The sequence below is a fragment of the Colletotrichum costaricense genome (genome assembly GCF_030867565.1).
Source record: "Colletotrichum costaricense strain IMI 309622 chromosome Unknown Scaffold_6.1, whole genome shotgun sequence".
Lineage (NCBI taxonomy): Eukaryota > Fungi > Ascomycota > Sordariomycetes > Glomerellales > Glomerellaceae > Colletotrichum > Colletotrichum costaricense.
Genome location: NW_026848235.1, coordinates 2,185,106 through 2,202,381, shown reverse-complemented (window position 1 = coordinate 2,202,381; position 17,276 = coordinate 2,185,106). Strand labels below are relative to the sequence as shown.

The 17,276-nt window shown below is 53.0% G+C and overlaps 6 protein-coding genes across 6 annotated transcripts; 3 read left to right on the top strand and 3 right to left on the bottom strand.

Moving 5' to 3' along the window:
* CCOS01_06942 (uncharacterized protein) lies at positions 1-1,431 on the bottom strand (the record flags this gene model as incomplete). Its single annotated transcript, XM_060455110.1, has 1 exon — positions 1-1,431. The coding sequence occupies one exon, from the start codon at positions 1,429-1,431 to the stop codon at positions 1-3; it is 1,431 nt and encodes a 476-aa protein (XP_060314810.1).
* Positions 1,432-3,368: 1,937 nt separating this feature from the next.
* On the top strand, positions 3,369-5,197 carry CCOS01_06941 (uncharacterized protein; the record flags this gene model as incomplete). The annotated part of the gene is made up of 2 exons (XM_060455109.1): positions 3,369-4,077; positions 4,167-5,197. 2 exons carry the CDS (start codon positions 3,369-3,371, stop codon positions 5,195-5,197), a joined length of 1,740 nt encoding a protein of 579 aa, XP_060314809.1.
* A 953-nt stretch (positions 5,198-6,150) lies between these two features.
* On the top strand, positions 6,151-10,885 carry CCOS01_06940 (uncharacterized protein; the record flags this gene model as incomplete). The annotated part of the gene is made up of 2 exons (XM_060455108.1): positions 6,151-9,852; positions 9,911-10,885. The coding sequence occupies 2 exons, from the start codon at positions 6,151-6,153 to the stop codon at positions 10,883-10,885; spliced, it is 4,677 nt and encodes a 1,558-aa protein (XP_060314808.1).
* A 528-nt stretch (positions 10,886-11,413) lies between these two features.
* CCOS01_06939 (uncharacterized protein) lies at positions 11,414-11,713 on the top strand (the record flags this gene model as incomplete). The annotated part of the gene is made up of 1 exon (XM_060455107.1): positions 11,414-11,713. The coding sequence occupies one exon, from the start codon at positions 11,414-11,416 to the stop codon at positions 11,711-11,713; it is 300 nt and encodes a 99-aa protein (XP_060314807.1).
* Positions 11,714-12,301: 588 nt separating this feature from the next.
* On the bottom strand, positions 12,302-14,158 carry CCOS01_06938 (cation diffusion facilitator; the record flags this gene model as incomplete). Its single annotated transcript, XM_060455106.1, has 3 exons — positions 12,302-13,831; positions 13,889-13,972; positions 14,033-14,158. 3 exons carry the CDS (start codon positions 14,156-14,158, stop codon positions 12,302-12,304), a joined length of 1,740 nt encoding a protein of 579 aa, XP_060314806.1.
* A 2,547-nt stretch (positions 14,159-16,705) lies between these two features.
* CCOS01_06937 (uncharacterized protein) lies at positions 16,706-17,131 on the bottom strand (the record flags this gene model as incomplete). The annotated part of the gene is made up of 3 exons (XM_060455105.1): positions 16,706-16,758; positions 16,822-16,957; positions 17,006-17,131. Coding segments are annotated over 3 exons (315 nt in total), but the record flags the coding sequence as incomplete, so codon positions are not given.
* Between the last annotated feature and the right edge of the window lie 145 nt (positions 17,132-17,276).

The window sequence follows — 17,276 nt, the reverse complement described above, 5'->3', positions numbered from 1 at the left end:
CTACAACCTTGAAAGTAGTTTCCATTCTCTCAGTTGCGGAAATAATGCCAACATGTGACAAAGCGCATATGGTGAGTCGGACATTGTAGTTTCCGTTTCCACCAGCCTCACATTGCAGGTCAGTCCGCGTTCTGTACAGCTAGCTGCCACTTGTTCCCATGATCTCAAAGCCTCCTTACTCAACTTGAGCTGCCATGTCGCTATAACGGTAAGAAATGGCGAGCCTCTCCAAACGTGGTATCTCAGAATAAATCCCTCACGGGCGCCTGGGGCCCAAATTTCCATTTTCTTGAGTAAGGGCATGCGCAGAGCAGCCCTGCTTGCCTGAAGAAGCAGACGATCTAGAGCTGACGGGCTGGTTACTAGGTCTCCAATACATGTCGTTAGGGCTAAATTTGTAAGGGCTGGCCAGGCTCGAAGACTATCTGATAGCTCAGTGGTATTCTCCGGTATATCCCTTGACGAATGCCGGAAGAAGTCTGTAGCATCAACAGCGTGACATAGAGTAAGAAACCGGAGCCGATAGCTTGCGTTGACCGCTGAAGATACAAGGTCGTCATTGCGCATCCGAAGAAAACGCGGGCTTCCATTAAGTTTAGACTGCGCTTCCCAAACATGTACTGAACTTATCGTGGAAATTTTGGCCGCACGGTCGAGTAGCATGATCATTGCCTCATCGCGGGGGAATTGTTCGTATTGAGCTATCGCGTGCCATGGCTCGTAGCTGACAGTCCTGAGACGGCAAAGACTACCAAGAACTTTCGCAAGCAATGCCTCCGACATACTTCTGTAGCAATATTGGTTTACGAAAAGCTTTCTGACGATGGGGACCTGAGCAAGCTTGAGAGTGCCGGAACTGGTGTTCAATAAGTTGCCGAGGAGACGCTGTTTCGACTTTGAGGAGTATATACGTCTGCGATCATGTTGACTCGCCTCGGCGCGATGGTCCCAGGGGTGGCCTGAATCACTCGGAGAGCTGGCGCTCAACCTTAATTTGACGCCACATTTCGGCGTAGACCATGTTGAAAGAGAGATGAATAACTTTTTTAGCGCTTGACTGAAGAGCTTGTTGTTCGTTCTGATCGTGTCTCGGGTCTCTGGTTCGTCGAACTTGTTCACGTTATCGTATTCGTCAAGGCTGACGTGGAGTAATATCTCCTTGACTAGATCTCTTCGATAACCGTGAACAAAAGAGCTTAGATTATCGATGTCGGAACCAGGATACCGAAGCCTCAGGCGTTGGAAAATCCGCGCTTCGAAGAAGGCTTGCCATTCCCTTGAGACGCTTGCCCAGTCCGACAAATCGTGTCCTTTATATCCGATTTCAACTTGCTCGAGGATCATCAGTCGAATCTCTGTAGGCAAGATTGCCCAGCGAAGGTGATTGTTGACATATTCAAACGAGTATGTGATTTTCGAACGAAGCTTCATTTTCTAGCTAGGTTGCTCAAAGTGAGGCTGGGTTGTTGAGTGCTGGGATGTTGAAATTGACAAGAGGGAGCCGACGGACAAGTTTTGTTGCTGTCAAGGGCCCAGAGAGAGCTGTTTGCGGCAGGGAGTTGTACGAAGCGGAATTCACTCAGTGAACAGAAGGAAATTTCTTGGGCTCTTGCTTGAAATAGCAAATAAGGTTGCTCCCAGATCACTTAGCTGATCGATTTGGCCATCCGGGTCTTGCATCTCCCTACATCAGTTAGCTGAGATACTCAGTGTTGTCTACTTTTGTGAACATTTGTGGCACAAAAGCATGATATCAGAACATGATGATGTACAAGGCCGGCCCAACGGTACGTGCGACAACAGGACCAAAGAATGAGCGCTATTTGTAGGAGCTGAACAAGATCCTGGGGACGTCTCTCATACATTCATGTTATGGAACGTGTGTAAAGAATGGGATCAAGAGAATGTTGAGTAGTTTGCAACTTTGCCCCTTTTCACCAGCAGAGGAACGCTATTATTCTACCGCAAACTGGCTCACAACAAGAAGATGGGCTATGGTAAGAGGAGCGATAGTCCTGATTGGCCAGTACACGGCGCCGCTATATCACGATCGTTTACTGCGCCATGGTCGAATGATTACATAGTTTTGGTCAGTATGGCGGACGGGACACTTACCTTTGTGGCACAATGTCATCTTCTTAGTATCTTGCCGAGTTTTGCAAAAGGCTTCAGAGAATGGTGTTGGCGAGGCCATATATTCCCACCTGTCGACGTTTCAGACGAGAATGTGTTCACATGTAGCACTGATATTGACGTGTTACACGACCTTCGCGAGATGAAGCCTTTCTGTCAACTGGTTCGTTTAGACGACAGTCTTCCCTGACAAGTCTACTCGCTGGAATGCATGCAGACACCTCATGGTGAGTAAACAGGCAAAGAGACTCAACCGAAGCTATTGATGAATGGATAAATCCTATGTTAGGTTTAAAGCCCTTTCCCGTCCTATATTTGCCGTCTGTTTACTCTACAACATTTCCTATATTTTGACAACAGGGGACGGGAGTGTCTACCGCAGTTGTAGGTTCGTAAATCTTCTTTTTGCGGAATAGCAATATGGGCTGCTACAAATTGTATCGGTGCCAGAAATCGTTTTAATGTATTTTCTGTTTACGAACGGCAAAGAACGCGACTCTGCACTATGATGTAATTGCGACGCGTTTGCTTAAACCACAAGGAGCAATCTGTATCCGTACACTGAACAACATGCTGCTGCCGATGTTCTGGCAGATAGACTAGTGGCACCTGGCTTTCTAATTATTGGTTTTCGTTCAACCCAATGCATTGACATCTGCTTACGGAGTATGGCAAGGGGAATCAGGGGCGACTTCTGGCAGGAAAGTGGGAAAAGAGTCAAGGAGCTTGCTGATGTCAGGATTTCTGTCACCTCTAAAAGCGGGAGGGAGGGCAAGTGACGGTACATAGGTTTCGCCCAAGGTTCAGCAGAAATGAGATGTACCTCGACCAAAGACTCCCTTCTCCCCCTCCTTCGGAACCGCCGATAGGGAACCCACCCACAGCGGCCTCAGCGGCTGCCCGCTGCATTCAGCAGAGGCAGGCATTCCCGTGGTGGACGCAAACACTGGGCAGGCACTTGCCAGCGTGAGATAGGTACGCCCAGTAAAAGACAGTGCAGAAGGAGGCGACCAGACAGCCCGAGGAAAGCACCTTTGGAGCAAACCACCCGTGCCACACCCCCCAAATCTGGGCCAGAAGACCACTCGCTGCCTGCCTGCCCTTCCCGCATCGCAATCGACGACGACGACACCCGACCGTGACTCTGCGACCGAGGGAGACCAAGCGGGAGGAAAAAAAATTCATCAATCGTCACCATCAATCGCCATCGCGAAGAATCAACCAGAGAACAATGAATGGCTATTCAATCGTCGCCAATGGCCTCCGTTACGCGCTCCACCCGGAGGACCAACACTGAAGGCCTCGTCCAGCAGCAGCTTCACCCCCATCCCCTTCACCATCCCGTCCAGGCCTTCGCCGCTGCCAACACGAACACTGTGACGCGCGCCGCTGCCACCCCCCAAAACATCTCCAGCTACCAGCACACGCTGTCCGGTCGCACCAAGCGACAGCTCGACCAGACCGATCATATCGTCGATTTTGAACACCAGAAACCCAAGCGACCACGAACGAGCATCGAAATCCTCATTCGCCCTGCTTTGTTATCGAGCAAGCCTGCTGTCGCCAACGCGACGCCCACGGCAAACGTCACCCCGACTCCGCATCCGACCACGACCACGACCGCGGCCACGAAGCCTCAGGTGGTCGCACCCCTAGCAAAACCCACGCCGAAACCCGCACCGCAACACGTCGCGACGGTGCATCCTCCGAATCCAGCCGCTGCTGCTGCGAACAAAAATGCTGCCCAGTTGACCAAGCATCAGGAAAAGGTCATTAATGGGATTAAACACGAGCTGGATCGCCTGCAGCCCCGCGAGGTCGATACCCACACAAAGGAGGGGGGCCGCAAACTGCGCTCTCAAGAAGCCACTCGCTTCAAGAGCGAGCTGTCTGCGTATTTCCCCGAGTATGACGAGGTTATCGGCAATGAACCTAAAGAACAGCGTACGCCCCCAGTTCCCTTGAAGTTGTCTTCTGCTCCCAGAGACCGAGCAAACACATCCTTGTACACTTACTGACGATTTCCCCTTCAGAGCTTTTCACCTTCGATACCCCGATAGTCATTTTTGACTCGTACCCCACACGCCCTCATCCAGTCCTGTGGCACCGAAATCTAGGCGCGACGCCAGACCCCAGTGCAGGACTTGATGGCTTAGCAAACTCGACTGCTGGGCACAATGTTCCTGTGCGTGGATACGGCGATGCTCTATTTGACGAGCTTGTCGATGCCCAGCGGATAGACTTTGATTTCTTGGGCATCTCGCAAAAGCGAGAACCTGTAGAAGATCCTCTTCCTGATGCATCCTTTATATCTTCCCACAAGAGAGCGGAAAGGCTGGAAAAGTCCATTCGCAATACCGAACGGGGACGAGCTCAGCATGAGAAAGACCAGATTGCGCGCCTCCTAGACGGTCTCCAGGGTCACGACTGGCTCCGAGTCATGGGTGTTAGTGGTATAACAGAGACGCGAAAAAAGCAATTCGAGCCAGCACGGCAGCACTTTGTCAAGGGCTGCCAAGCCATCCTCGACAAGTTCCGCCAGTGGAGCTTAGAAGAGAAGCGCCGCAAGGCGGAGAAGGACCGCGCTCTCGCCGAGAAAGCTGAAGCAGAAGAGTCATCAAGCGGGGACGAGGATTCATCCGCAGACTCCGAAAGCAGTGAGGACGATGTCGAAGGGGATGACGAGACTGGCGATATCAGCGACGGTGACCCCCCAGGTTCTGATGATGATAATGATTCTGTGACCAAACAGATTCGTGAAGAGGCCACAGAAAGGTCAAGAGGATCGAAGAATAGCAAGAAACGTCCACGTGCGACACCACAGCCAAGGCCCCCTCCAAAGCCTGAACCCCCGAGGGAATTCAAATCCTTCTTCAAGAAGAGATACGAGCGTGAGAGCGCTTTGCACCGGCACAGGCGTGCGGGCCGTAAGGTGGTGGCATGGGGACATCCGTTACCAGAGATACCCGAGATCGACTTCGATCTCCCTGAAGAGTTGCGTGACGAGGAGACACTGAGGGTACATGCGAGGAAAAGACGTCGTGATCGCCGTGGCCGAACCTGACGAGAGGTAGTCGGCTGCAGGGTTCGGGCTGTGACTGTGCGATGCCTGGTGTGCTGTGGCTGCTTCTTGTCTTGCATCGGGGTAGTGCGATGTCTAGTTGTAACATTATCATATGTAGACTGTTGGGTTAGCATGGCTCAAGAATAAGCGTTCGAATTGTCCCATATTGTCGATGCCGAAATGAACAATATCACCCTCCCTTTGTGATTGTGAAATGCCTCCGTCAGCTACTTAAGGTAGCTAGCCTCAGGAAGTAGGCGCTTGTGAGTCGCGTAATAAGTTGTGGTTTCCTTCCAGAAAGAGGGAAGAAATGGCGATGATATGGCGGCTCTGTTTTCAAGGACCTGGTCGGATTCGGGAAGGAGCTTGGTGGCTCAAGCAACAGGTGGAGCGGTACCTCGGGGAGTGGTCTGCTTACATAACCGAGCTCGAGGTGGACGGGAGTCGTGACCCGCCCAACGGGCAGGCACCTCAGGCGCAGGAGCCAAGGTGGCTCCGGCAGCTCCATCTCAGTCGCGGCGAACCGTGGGACGCGCTGACCTTGGAAGGCCTGAACTGCACCAGCTGCTGCCGACCTCAGATTTTGTGTTTGGTCGCAGCAGAACCTCTCTCAACCTCTTACCTCTCAGCTGGTCGTACCGTCGTACCGTTGGAGAACGGCATTGTTAATATTCTCAGCTGCCGCCGGCCCTTCGCCTATTCCATTTAATTTCCTCCGACGACCTCTAACGACCGATTTCCTACCTTTGCGACGCCGACCGCAGCGACAGGATGATCGTGGCCCTCGTTCAATCCTGCACCTGAGAATCTCGCGCCGGCGCACCTTCTTTGGATCGTATCCGCCGGACCTCAAATTCATCAAACAAACGACTGGGCGTTCGACCGAGCGACTCGAGCTTTTTGCTTGATGCCAAACTGCGACGTCATACTCTCGAGCGCAAACTGAGCCCACCATGAGCGCCATCGAGGCCACTGCGGCCGCCCCCGCCGTTGACGAGGTCATCGGCAGCGATTCCGAAGACGATCTCCCTCCTATGAAAGACGAGCCACCATATCCGTATTTCGTCCTGAAACAAGATGTCGAGCTCGAGATCAACTTTCGGGCGAAGCGAATCGAAGGAAAATCCCACATCACGTTTGGCATGGTCGGAAATGCCCAGCTTGACGAGTTCGCCATCGATGCGCGACAGTCCGAGATCGACGTTAAGAATATTACGGTCACCGCCCTCAAGGACCAGAACCCCCTGGGGCCACCTAAAAAGGTGTCAGCGACGTACACGGATCCGTATAAGTTACTGGATTATCCGAAATACTATGACTGGAACGCCTCGCATCACGACCTTAGGAAGATCCGGATGCGACCCCTTATGCACACCCGAAGGAGCGACGTGCCTGCCGAGAATAGAGAGCTGGTAGGCTGTACGCCCGCTGATGGTGCCTTGCGAGTCAGTTTGAGGGATCTTAAGAAGACCAAGGGAGCTGCTAAGGAGGAACCGGTACCTGGAGCGGGAATTGCCAAACGGCCGACGCTCAAAATTCGCGTTTCGAGCGTGACACCAAATTCTGCGGAGCTCCCTGACAGCGAACTGACTAGTTCAAGGGAGTACCGTGTCACGATACCTTTCAAGACCAAGCTCGTGCGGGATGGCGTTCAGTTTGTTGGCGTTGATGCTGGAGATCTTCGATATCCGCATGCCTATACTCGACATTCCATCGAGCCAGGCACTGCTTCTTGTATCTTCCCCTGCATCGACGACCCCGGCACGCTTCCGACGTGGACGATGGCCGTCAAATGTCCGAGGACGCTGGGCGATGCACTTTGGCAACCACTGGCTACCCAACACAGGAATGGTAATGCCAATGGCAACCGCGATCGCGGGGCAAACCAGTCCAAGGCTGACAGAGACTTCGCCCTTACCGAGGAAGACAAGCTTCTAGAGATGACAGTCGTGTGCTCTGGCATTTTGTCAGACGAGATCGTCGATCCTGAAGACGAGCAGAAGAAGATTATGACTTTCGAGATGGAGAAGCGAGTTGCCGTGCAGAAAATCGGCTTCGCGGTCGGTCCGTTCGAGCACGTCGACTTATTCTCAGATTTTCGCACGGAAGAGAACGACGAGAAACTCGGAGCTAGCGCGCTCAAGATTCACGGCTACTGCCTCCCGGGAAGAGCTGCAGAGGTCCAGAACACGTGTGCAGCGCTCGCCGCGGCTGCTGACTTCTTCACCCTCACGTTTGCTCGATATCCATTCGACAACTACAAGATGTGCTTTCTCGATGACATGGTGGAGGATACGGTAGCCCTCCAATCACTCTCCTTCGTTAGCACCCGCCTACTGTTCCCCGAGGACATCATCGACCTAGAGGTAGACGTCACAAGGCAATTGGTGTACAGCCTGGCCTCGCAGTGGAGTGGGATCAACCTTTTCCCCAATACTCGCAGAGACCTTTGGGTCGTCATCGGCATCGCCTATTACATGACCGATCTTTTCCTGAAGAAACTATGCGGCAACAACGACTACAGGTTCCGGATGAAGACAATGTCAGACAAGCTGGTGACAGTTGATATCAAGCGACCATCACTGCACGAACTTGGCCATTTCCTGCACATTGGAGATTTCGAGATGGAATTCATGGCACTCAAGGCGCCCTTGGTGCTCTTCATTCTCGACAAGCGGTTGATGAAGGCACCTGCCCAAACCAACCTCACACGCATCATTTCCCGAATTCTTTACAAGGCCAACATCGGAGACAGACAGAGCGAATGGATTATCAACACGGAGTCGTTTCAGCGGGTTTGCGAAAAGAATGCCAGGAACAAACTGGAGGCGTTCTGGAACCAATGGGTTTACGGCTCGGGCTGCCCCAGGTTCGACGTTTTTCAACGTTTCAACAAAAAGCGACTCTGCGTCGAGATGACTATAAGACAAGTTCAGGACAAAGCCCTGACTGAAGCTGAGCTCCTGAAGAAATCAGAATTTCTTCGCGCCATCAAGGAAAAGGCGCATGGTGTCAAGACGGACGAAAAGGCCGGTCTTTTTACAGGTCCCATGACCATCAGAATTCACGAAGCTGATGGAACGCCTTACGAGCACATAGTGGAGATTCGCGAGGATGCTGCTAAGGCCGCTAAGTTCGAGATTCCTTACAACACCAAGTACAAGCGATTGAAGAGGAAGAGGAGAGCAACGGAAAAGCTCAGCGCACAGTCTGCTGCCGACCCTGACAATAACGAAGACGCACTCTTATATTGCCTGGGCGACGTTCTGACCAACCCCGAAGATATGAGGAAGTGGGATTTTTCCGAATGGGAGCCCGAGATCGAAAAGGCCATGGACCAAGAGTCTTACGAGTGGATTCGGATGGACGCTGACTTTGAATGGGCTTGCGAGATGAAGACAAATCTCCAGAGCTACATGTACGTGTCCCAGCTCCAGCAAGATAGGGATGTCGTGGCGCAGCAGGATTCGATGCTTTATCTCAAGAAGAGTCCGCCTCATCCACTGGTTTCGACGTTTCTTACCAGAACCCTTGTCGACCGGCGATACTTCCACGGTATCAGGACAATGGCTGCGGAGATGCTATATCACCACGCCGCGGATAAGGTCTCAATGGCTGGTATGACCCATCTGCTGAAAGCCTTCACCGAGATGTTTTGCTATGCCGATACCTCCATGCCTCGGCCAAACGACTTTTCCGACAAGAAGCAGTACACCGTGCAGAGCGCACTGCCTATGGCCATTGCAAAGATTCGCGATGCCAACGGTAGATGTCCCGAAGCCGCACGACGGTTCCTTCTGAATCAGGTTCAGTTCAACAACAATGCCAATAACCCATACTCGGACCATTTCTACGTTGCCAAGCTTTTGGAGGCTCTCGCCCATAGCTTGATTCCAGAGAAGCGACGGGAGTCAGACGATGCCATGGAGGTGGACATGTCAGCCGAAGAGAGAGGTTTTCTTAAGGAGGCTATCGTCGAGATTGATCGCTTCCGTAGGATGGACGAATGGGCCAACTCTTACCAGAACATCTGGACGACCACCGCGCTCGAATGCAGACGCAAACTCATGAAAGCCGGAGTGATTCCCAAAAGTGCTGTGGCCTTTGTCCAGTACTTGCAGGATGACACGTGCGACTTGGTTCGACTCAAGGCTTTCGAGGCTCTGGTGGATCTGGGTTATTTGATGGATCTGCCTATCTTCCGCCTGATTCTTTCCGTCATGAGCACTGATCGGTCTCCATTCGTGCGGGATAAACTCGTCAAGATCTTCTGCACAGGTCTGGCTAGCCTCGCCTTTGGAGAGCAGTCGAAGGCCAAGGTGGCACCTGCTGTTCCTGATGGCGGGCTCATGATTGTGGATAATACAGAAGCAGAGACGCAGAAGAGGCGAAAAGAATTTGCTCGAAAGCAGGATATCAACGTCGCACTCGAGGCTTTGAGGACAGAGATGGAAGAACAGTTTTCAGAGCAAGAAGCGGCACTGGAGCGAGCTTTCTGGAAGGCTATCAATTCTAACCTGATCGGGCGTTCCGAGAAGATCACGCTGCTGGAGCTTTGCGGCACCATTGTGGATGCTGCTGACCGATGGACGATTACTTTGAAGTATCCTAAACGATGGAGAGTTAATCGTCCTGTCCAGCGTCAACCTGGCAGAGTCAGTTTTTCATTTGGAGTTGGCTATTTCGTCGTTTATTTTGCTAACAAACGCGCAGAACATCATCAACTTCAAGGCGTTCTTCAAGACGGGCATACCGCAAAAGATCAAAGAGCCCGAACCACCGGCGCCAGTACCAGCACTGGTATCTGCACCTGCGCCTGCTCCTGTAGTTGTACCATCTCGGCCGCCCGAACCCAAACGACTCATCGTCAATATGAAGAGTGGTGTTGCCAAACCCAGCAAGCCTACGGTCTCCCTTCCACGCCCCGCTCCCACGGCCTCTCGCCCATCGCCGGTCTCTGCTGCACAGTCTCCCGTTCCAAGCGCCGCACCGTCCCCTATCCCTCGGGAGGCAGACTCCATTGTCGCGCACTCGAATGCCAAGGCATCTACCCCAAAGCCGTCATTCTCAAAGCTCCCCGGGTCAAGGCCGCCGAGTGTGAAGCCAGGTATCGTCAAGGCAGGCATCGCCAAATCTGCGGTGTCTTCTGCGTCATCGTCGTCGTCCATGCAGCAAAATGGCCGTTCTACTCCTCAACCAACACCCGAGCCCGGCAGCAGCAAATCGCAGAAGCGGCCTCGGCCCGACAAGATCCCGGGGGTCGATGAGGCATCGCCAGCTCTCAAGAAGGCGAAGCTTACTGTCCGACCTGACGGCACTGTGGTTAAGAAGCGCAGGATGTTCAAGTTCCGGCATCCCAACCTCAGGAAGATCCTGAAGAAACTTGGTGTCAAAAACCAGATGCCCTACAGAGATCCGTCAAAGATTCGCAGACCTGGCACACCGTTGAGTGTTCGTGCTTCTCCCGCCGGATCACCAGCCCCTCCCCCATCTGAGAGCATCAATGCGAAGCCGGCTCGCAAACCTCTCCCTGGCGCACCGTCCGCGGCCAGTCCTCCTCCACCAGTTCCGGCATCCCTACCGCCGAAGCCTCCGCCGCAAGCATCACCACCTTCCGTTGAAGGTCAGCCTGCCCCAAAGAAGGTAAAGCTTGTCATCAAGAAGCCTTCCAGTTCGCTGCCCAAATAAACGGTCTTAAGCCGCTTGCTCATGGGATGAAGCCAGAGATATGAGTCGCCGGCAGGAAATGCCAATGCGTCTCTTATCATGCCCTCAACTCACAAATCACCTCCTTTCTCCCATCCTCACAGTCATCTTATCATGCTTCCGAAATGGGGTTGCGTGAATTCACATTACATTTTAGGCGTTCTTCCAGGGCTTGAGACAGCGGAGGTTAGGCGGGATTATACATTATCATTACAACTAGGTTTTAGGGGAAGTGAAACGTGGCAAACCACAGCGAGGGGTTAAAAAAAGAATAGGGGCACGAGAAAAGGATCGCGACGAGCGTCCCCAGCGTGCCGTGCTTTTTGTGTATTAGTAAAACAAGAAACACTTTTGGAAGGGAAGAGAGAGGGACGAGGAGGAGGAAATAGCCAACCTCAAAGTCGTAATGATACCTCCCTCAGTCTAGTATGCCTCTTCATTTGCCCATCGGTCCTCTTGACGTATTTATGCTCGAGACTGCATGTGTGACTGCGAACAATTTCTGAGCGGATGAACCGCTCCGCTAGGCATGGTATTCTCTTCCCGCTCGTCATACTTCCCCATGCGACAATGCAGAATGTTTCAACGTCTGCAATCATGACAGAAAACGGGCATAGTGGGGGTTGCGCCGCGAGTGGTGGGCTAGTTCCGAGATGGCCAGTTGAAATTGTAGGTATCCTAGCGACAGAGCGTAAATCAGAGCCAAATTCTGACAGCCGTATATCGTCAGAATGTCGCCGTCATACTGTGATATCTAAGGGAGGATACCGAGAGTCTCCCGACGCGGAAAGCCCTGCAAAGGTTTTTTAGCAGGTGGGTAAGTAGAAAGCCACCCGGCAAAACCGGTGCATTATCGACCAAAAGCTCACAACGAATCCACACGAGTTTAGTTCCCGTACTTTATGAATGCAAACTGGGTAAAAAGGTTTACTGTGAAATTTGTATTTCTTGTTTGACTTCGCTGGTTGTACACGCCCTACATCCTGACTGGATCGCGCCGTCTTTGATGATATTAGAGCTAATGGGATATTCTACAAAAGGAAGACACAACCGCTCCGAAAATAACTGAAAAAGGAAACGAAGGATGGAAAGGGGAGGCAACGTGGGCGGCCCACCGATGTAAGCCGTAACCAAGTTGCTTCTGCCAAAACAGGATTGGGAGTCGCTGTCCCCTTCCTTCTTAGGTTCACGTGCGTGATAGTACTTTCACCCTTACCTCTGTCTTGCCCCAGTCCCATAAACGCCAGTCTTTTTGGTAGTTCCAAGTAGCAGGATAAGAAAGCAAAAAGCCTCGCCCTTGCGATGAAGAAAAATGAAAACCCCCATGGACCCTATTCAAGATGTGCCGCGCTCTATTGAGAAAAGGTGGTATTAGAGAGAGCTGTGCCGCGAACCGAATTAATGAGAGTGTCCATGGTCGTCGTGGCTGTGACCGTTGCCGTGGTCATGGTCGTGGCCGTCATGGCTATGGGTAGACTGGCTGCGCACACTTCCAGCAGCTGTAGACTCGGTACAACAGCCACCTGCTTCGCAGTTGTCTACGCATTGTAACAGACAAGTCTGCTTTGGCGAGCCAGCAATGGCAGTGCCATCGTATTGAGTAATGCGCTCAGGCTCAGTGACATTGTGGTGCTCGTCATCACCGCAAAATTCGGGTTGGATGGTGGCCGCGTGAATGCCGAAGCCGTGGAGACATCTGCGGGCCGACTTTGCAAGCTTCATGTACTTCTCGCCGTTCTCGGCGGAGATTGGGAAGTTGACATGGACGTGAAGAGAGGCAACAATCTTGGTATCGGAGAGTTGCCAGACGTGAACGTGGTGGCAGCTGATGACACCTTCCAACTTCTCAATGTCCTCGCGGATCTCTTGAAGGTCGATGTTGTCGGGGGTAGCCTGGAGAAGGACCTTGGAGGTCGCCTTCGTGAGGGGGATGGCGGACTTGAGGATAATGAGAGTAATGAACAGAGAGACAGCGGGATCGGCATAGAAACGGCCAGGCCAATCGGTCAGCCAGATGATAAGAGCGGTGACAATCACACCGACGTTACCAAGAGCATCACCAATGACATGAAGAACCATGGCGTTCATTCCCATATCGCCGTGGTCGTGGCCGTGGCCGCCAGAGGCCTTCTTGCGCTCCTTGTTGTGGTTGTGGTCGATGTGAAGGCTGGACTCGCGTCTCGAATGCTTGTGGGAGGATCGGCCACGGGAGTTCTCGATCATGTAGGAGTGGTCGTTGCCCTTAGACTTGAGCAGAGGCGACTGCTCATCAGGCTCGCCATCCTCGATGACGGTCTCCTCGACCTCGCTCTCGCTCGTGGTCGATTCCTGTCCGTCACGCTGAGAACGGCTGGCGTCAATAATTTCCTGGCGGAAGCTCGAAGGATAGATGCTAATGTCTTCAATGCTAGTGAGACGCGAGTGGTTTCGCGAGCTGTTTCTTCGGTTCTGGCTCTTGGAGGTGGCCGATGTGCGGCTTTGGGCTCGGCCCGACGGGTCGGACTCCCCATCGAAGCGAATGCGACGGGGCGTCTCAGGGTTGGCACCGGCGGAGGCTCTAGCGACGATGGCTTCAGGAAGAACATCGCCAACGTTGCCACCATCGTTGTCCGTAGCGTGCGAGACGTGGGCGCGGCCTTCCTCGGCAGCGTGTTCTGCAGAGTGGGGGTGATCGTGTCCGTGGTCGTGCTCGCCGTCGCCGTGATCGTGATCGTGGCCGCCGCCGTGGGAGTGGCCATGGCCGCCGAGGACAAAGAAGCCGACGAGGTTGGAGGCAAGGCCGAATGCACCAACAACGAGAATAAGGACGGGGTTTTCGATTTCGGGAGGGTCAAAGAATCGGGTAATGGCCTCGAGAATAATAGAGACGCAGAGAGCGATGAGGAAGACGGCATTGAAGAAGGCGCCGAGAATCTCGGCTCGCAACCACTGCACACTCAAGTCAGCTCCACGTTGTCTTCAATCAGTGGGAGGGGGATGACATACACCGTAGGAGTACTTGTCGGTAGTGGCCTTTCTTGCGACGGCGACGGCCCAGAGTCCGACACAGAGAGAAATGATGTCGTTGAGCTACTTGAATTAGCGATGTGTCGCACGCGGCGCGGCAGGGTAGTATCGGAGCAAACGCACCATGTGGAAGGCATCGGCAGTCAGGGCCAGCGACTTGACGACCAAGCCAACAATCAACTCGACGAGAAAGAAGACGACATCGATGGCCAGCATGATGCTGATCCGCGTCGACTTGGACCACGCCATGATGGGCAAATGTCGTTTGGTCGCGGAGGATGAAGGGAGAGGAAGAAAAGAGCTCTGTGAGCCCCGGACTGTATCGGGTTGGCCCAGTGGGCAGGTTGTGATAGAAGGTTACGTCGTTGTCGCTGTGGTCGCTTTTTGTCGCCGTTGCCCGTTGTTGGTTGAAGATGGGCGGATCGGGGGACAAGGGGGGAGGGGGAAAAGAAGGAAGAGAGGGAAGGTGGAGGGGCGTTGCCGGAATGATATTTGAGTGCTGCTGCGCAGAAGTGGGAGGGTTAAAAAAGATTGAGTTTTTGGGGAGGGTGTAGTAGTGGAGAGTGGCAGAGTGAGGACGCGAGTTGAGTTTGGCGCTACGCTGTATCTTGACCTGACGGGGTGGGAATAATATCGATCTCGTTCTGCATTGATTAATTGCCTGCTTGCTTCCTTCCTTTGCTGCTTTGCTTGTCGGTGCTCAGTGCCCACTGCTCTAGCTACTGCTGCCACTCTCTGTCTTGTTTCTTCTTTTCCAGATGATGTACGGGATGCCGATAATTGATTGGGATGGGTCATAGTCGGAGGGGGGTTAAAGATAGAGAAAAAAGCCGGGACGCGGTCGGACGCGGCGATGGCACAATGCGCAATCCAACAGCGAACGGTTTGTAGAGGTAGTTAGGTATTGATGTATTCCTAAGTCAGGTAGGTGGGTATCATGACGGAATGGGGATTTCCCTCCTTTTTTCCACCCACTCGTTGTAGATTGTCTCTCTCTACCTCGCCTTATTAGGTGGTGTACGAAGTATCAATACGAATTTGGATGGAACCCATTTCTCTCCCCAACAGACGAATAACACGTGCTTGCTGTTGGCTGCTCGCAGCACGCAAAAACCAAGCAAATGAGATGGATGCAAAGGGACCAGGGGGCGACTCCAACCGAACGGGAAGGGGAAAGACTCAAAGAGCATGGGGCAAGGGGGGGCAAATGGCATCTCAGGGCACCGTCAACTCAGACAGAAACATCAGCTTTGCCTTAGTAAGGTAAAAGGGGCATTTCCCAGGGAGGTCTAGAGATTTTAGGAGTGATGGAAGCAAAGAGAAGGGTGCTTTCCATGCTCGCGACTGCCTTAATGTAAGGTGAGGTAGACTGCACCAGAAGCATCAAACGCAAGGTACCCGAGCTGGGCGACAAGTTCTGATTCAAGGCCAGGCTAAGAAGCCCCGAGTGCATCGGAAATGCATCGGTCCTCCGCTTCAGCACCGGCCCCATCGCCGCTACCGCCACCGTAACTCAGTGACAAAAAGACCGAGCTTCGGACATGCACACATATGCCCGTAAGCCTTACAGCCTGAGATCAGCCTGAGATTAGACGAGGGATAGGAACGATACTCCAAATCTGTGAAAGCTTGCAGAGTGAAAAGCCACGCTGCAGATTAGACCGTGATGATGCAGCACTATCAAAGCTTCCGGTTTTCTATCCAACAGTAGAAACGTCCCGTCTCTCTACACGCATTCTTGGGCGATGGGCTGACGGGGGCGGCTTGCGATCAACCTCTCATTGGCCTAATGAGGTCAAGAACTCCCCCACCACACCTGCCCACATCGCAGCTTCTTCGTAAGGTATGATGTATCCAAGTACCCGGACGAAGTAAAGGTACTGTTAAACGGAGGCAAGTGCGAACAATACGTATCTCTTCCCTTTTGCTCCTTCTCACCAGCCAGCCAGCCACCGGTCAGCCTGTCTTACTCCAGCACTTGTCTTGCCTTCCCTTCCGAGTCCCGACAATTTTCTGCAACACCACCGCCGCCTACAGCTCTTCAGAGACGTACGTGCAAGTGCAACCGCAGCCCAGCTCGCCATTCGGTTCGGGGCACCACCGTACCGTTACGGTGGGAAATATCGGCTCGGAGCTTTTTTATCATCGGCTGGCACTTTACCACTGTTACACCCGACCATTCCCCAACACCCAGTCTGCCAGTGACTCAATCCCCAGGGTCTGAGGTCAATTCGTCATGCGTTGATCACTCCTTTTCGGGAATCACTGACGCATCTTCTCAATGACCCCAGCCAGCCCCGATTTCGGCGCCATTCCCAAGAAAATCGACATCTCGCCCCCACGACTGAAGCTGTCAGTCGTTCTCGTTGCCGACCCTGTTCGCCCTGCGAGTCTCCCAAGCATCTGCTTCCCATCCTTGTCACCCCCGGCTGCGATATCCCCCCATCGCGTCCGGTCGGCCAAGCCGGGAGCCGTTGTGGACTCTACCGCTCGTTCCCGTCGACTAAACCTTTTCGCGACTCTCTCTGGGGCTTAGACACTTTTGTTTTTCGTCAGCGGTGCTGTCTTTCCACGATTTGTATCGAAACGCGGAAGACCTTCTCACCTACCCTCCGAAAACACCGCTGCTGTGAACACGAGAGCATGAAAGACCGCGGATAGCGGCATGGCTCACTGCGGTTGACAGCACTGGTTCCCTGATAGATCTCCGCTACTAACAAAAACGACCAGCACAGCGGCGTATCTGAGTGCGATTGTCAATAAGATGTTCATAAGCTAGAAGGTTACGAGCGTCTCTTAAGCTGCAGTTCCCGCGAAAATCTCCCCTCGTTTTGCATTCGTTGTCAGACCTACACACAAAGCAAAGGCGATGGTAAAGGCACATATCATGCCCACTTTCGCTGACCAGCTAGACACGTACGAAAAGCCGACGATGGTTCCGATGAGCAGAGTTGCAGCGAGTGCAATACAGATCAGGCCGACTGCCACTGTGATTGACTTTTCGTTATAGCGACGGATTCGATGGAGCCCATCGCGGGACAGTTCATCCTTGACAGTGTCAGAATGACTTAAATGAGATGCTGGAGAACACATTACCTGTCCCGGCCAAGAGGCTCGGAGCCGTTTCGAGAGAAAGTCGGCCTCTGCTGACACTTTCAGGGAAACTAAATCCGTCTCGTCTTCCAAGAAGTGTCTTGGCCTTCCACCAAGCACTGGCAATGGCTGCTCGAGCCAGTTCCTCACTCAACCTTCCCAAGTCTTCTGGCAGATGCACATACAGCATTGCAGCAAAGGCTGGGACAGAGTTCATAGAAGCCTTGCCCGATACAGGGGCCCAGTTCAACATTATCTCAGCCCACTTGGCTCA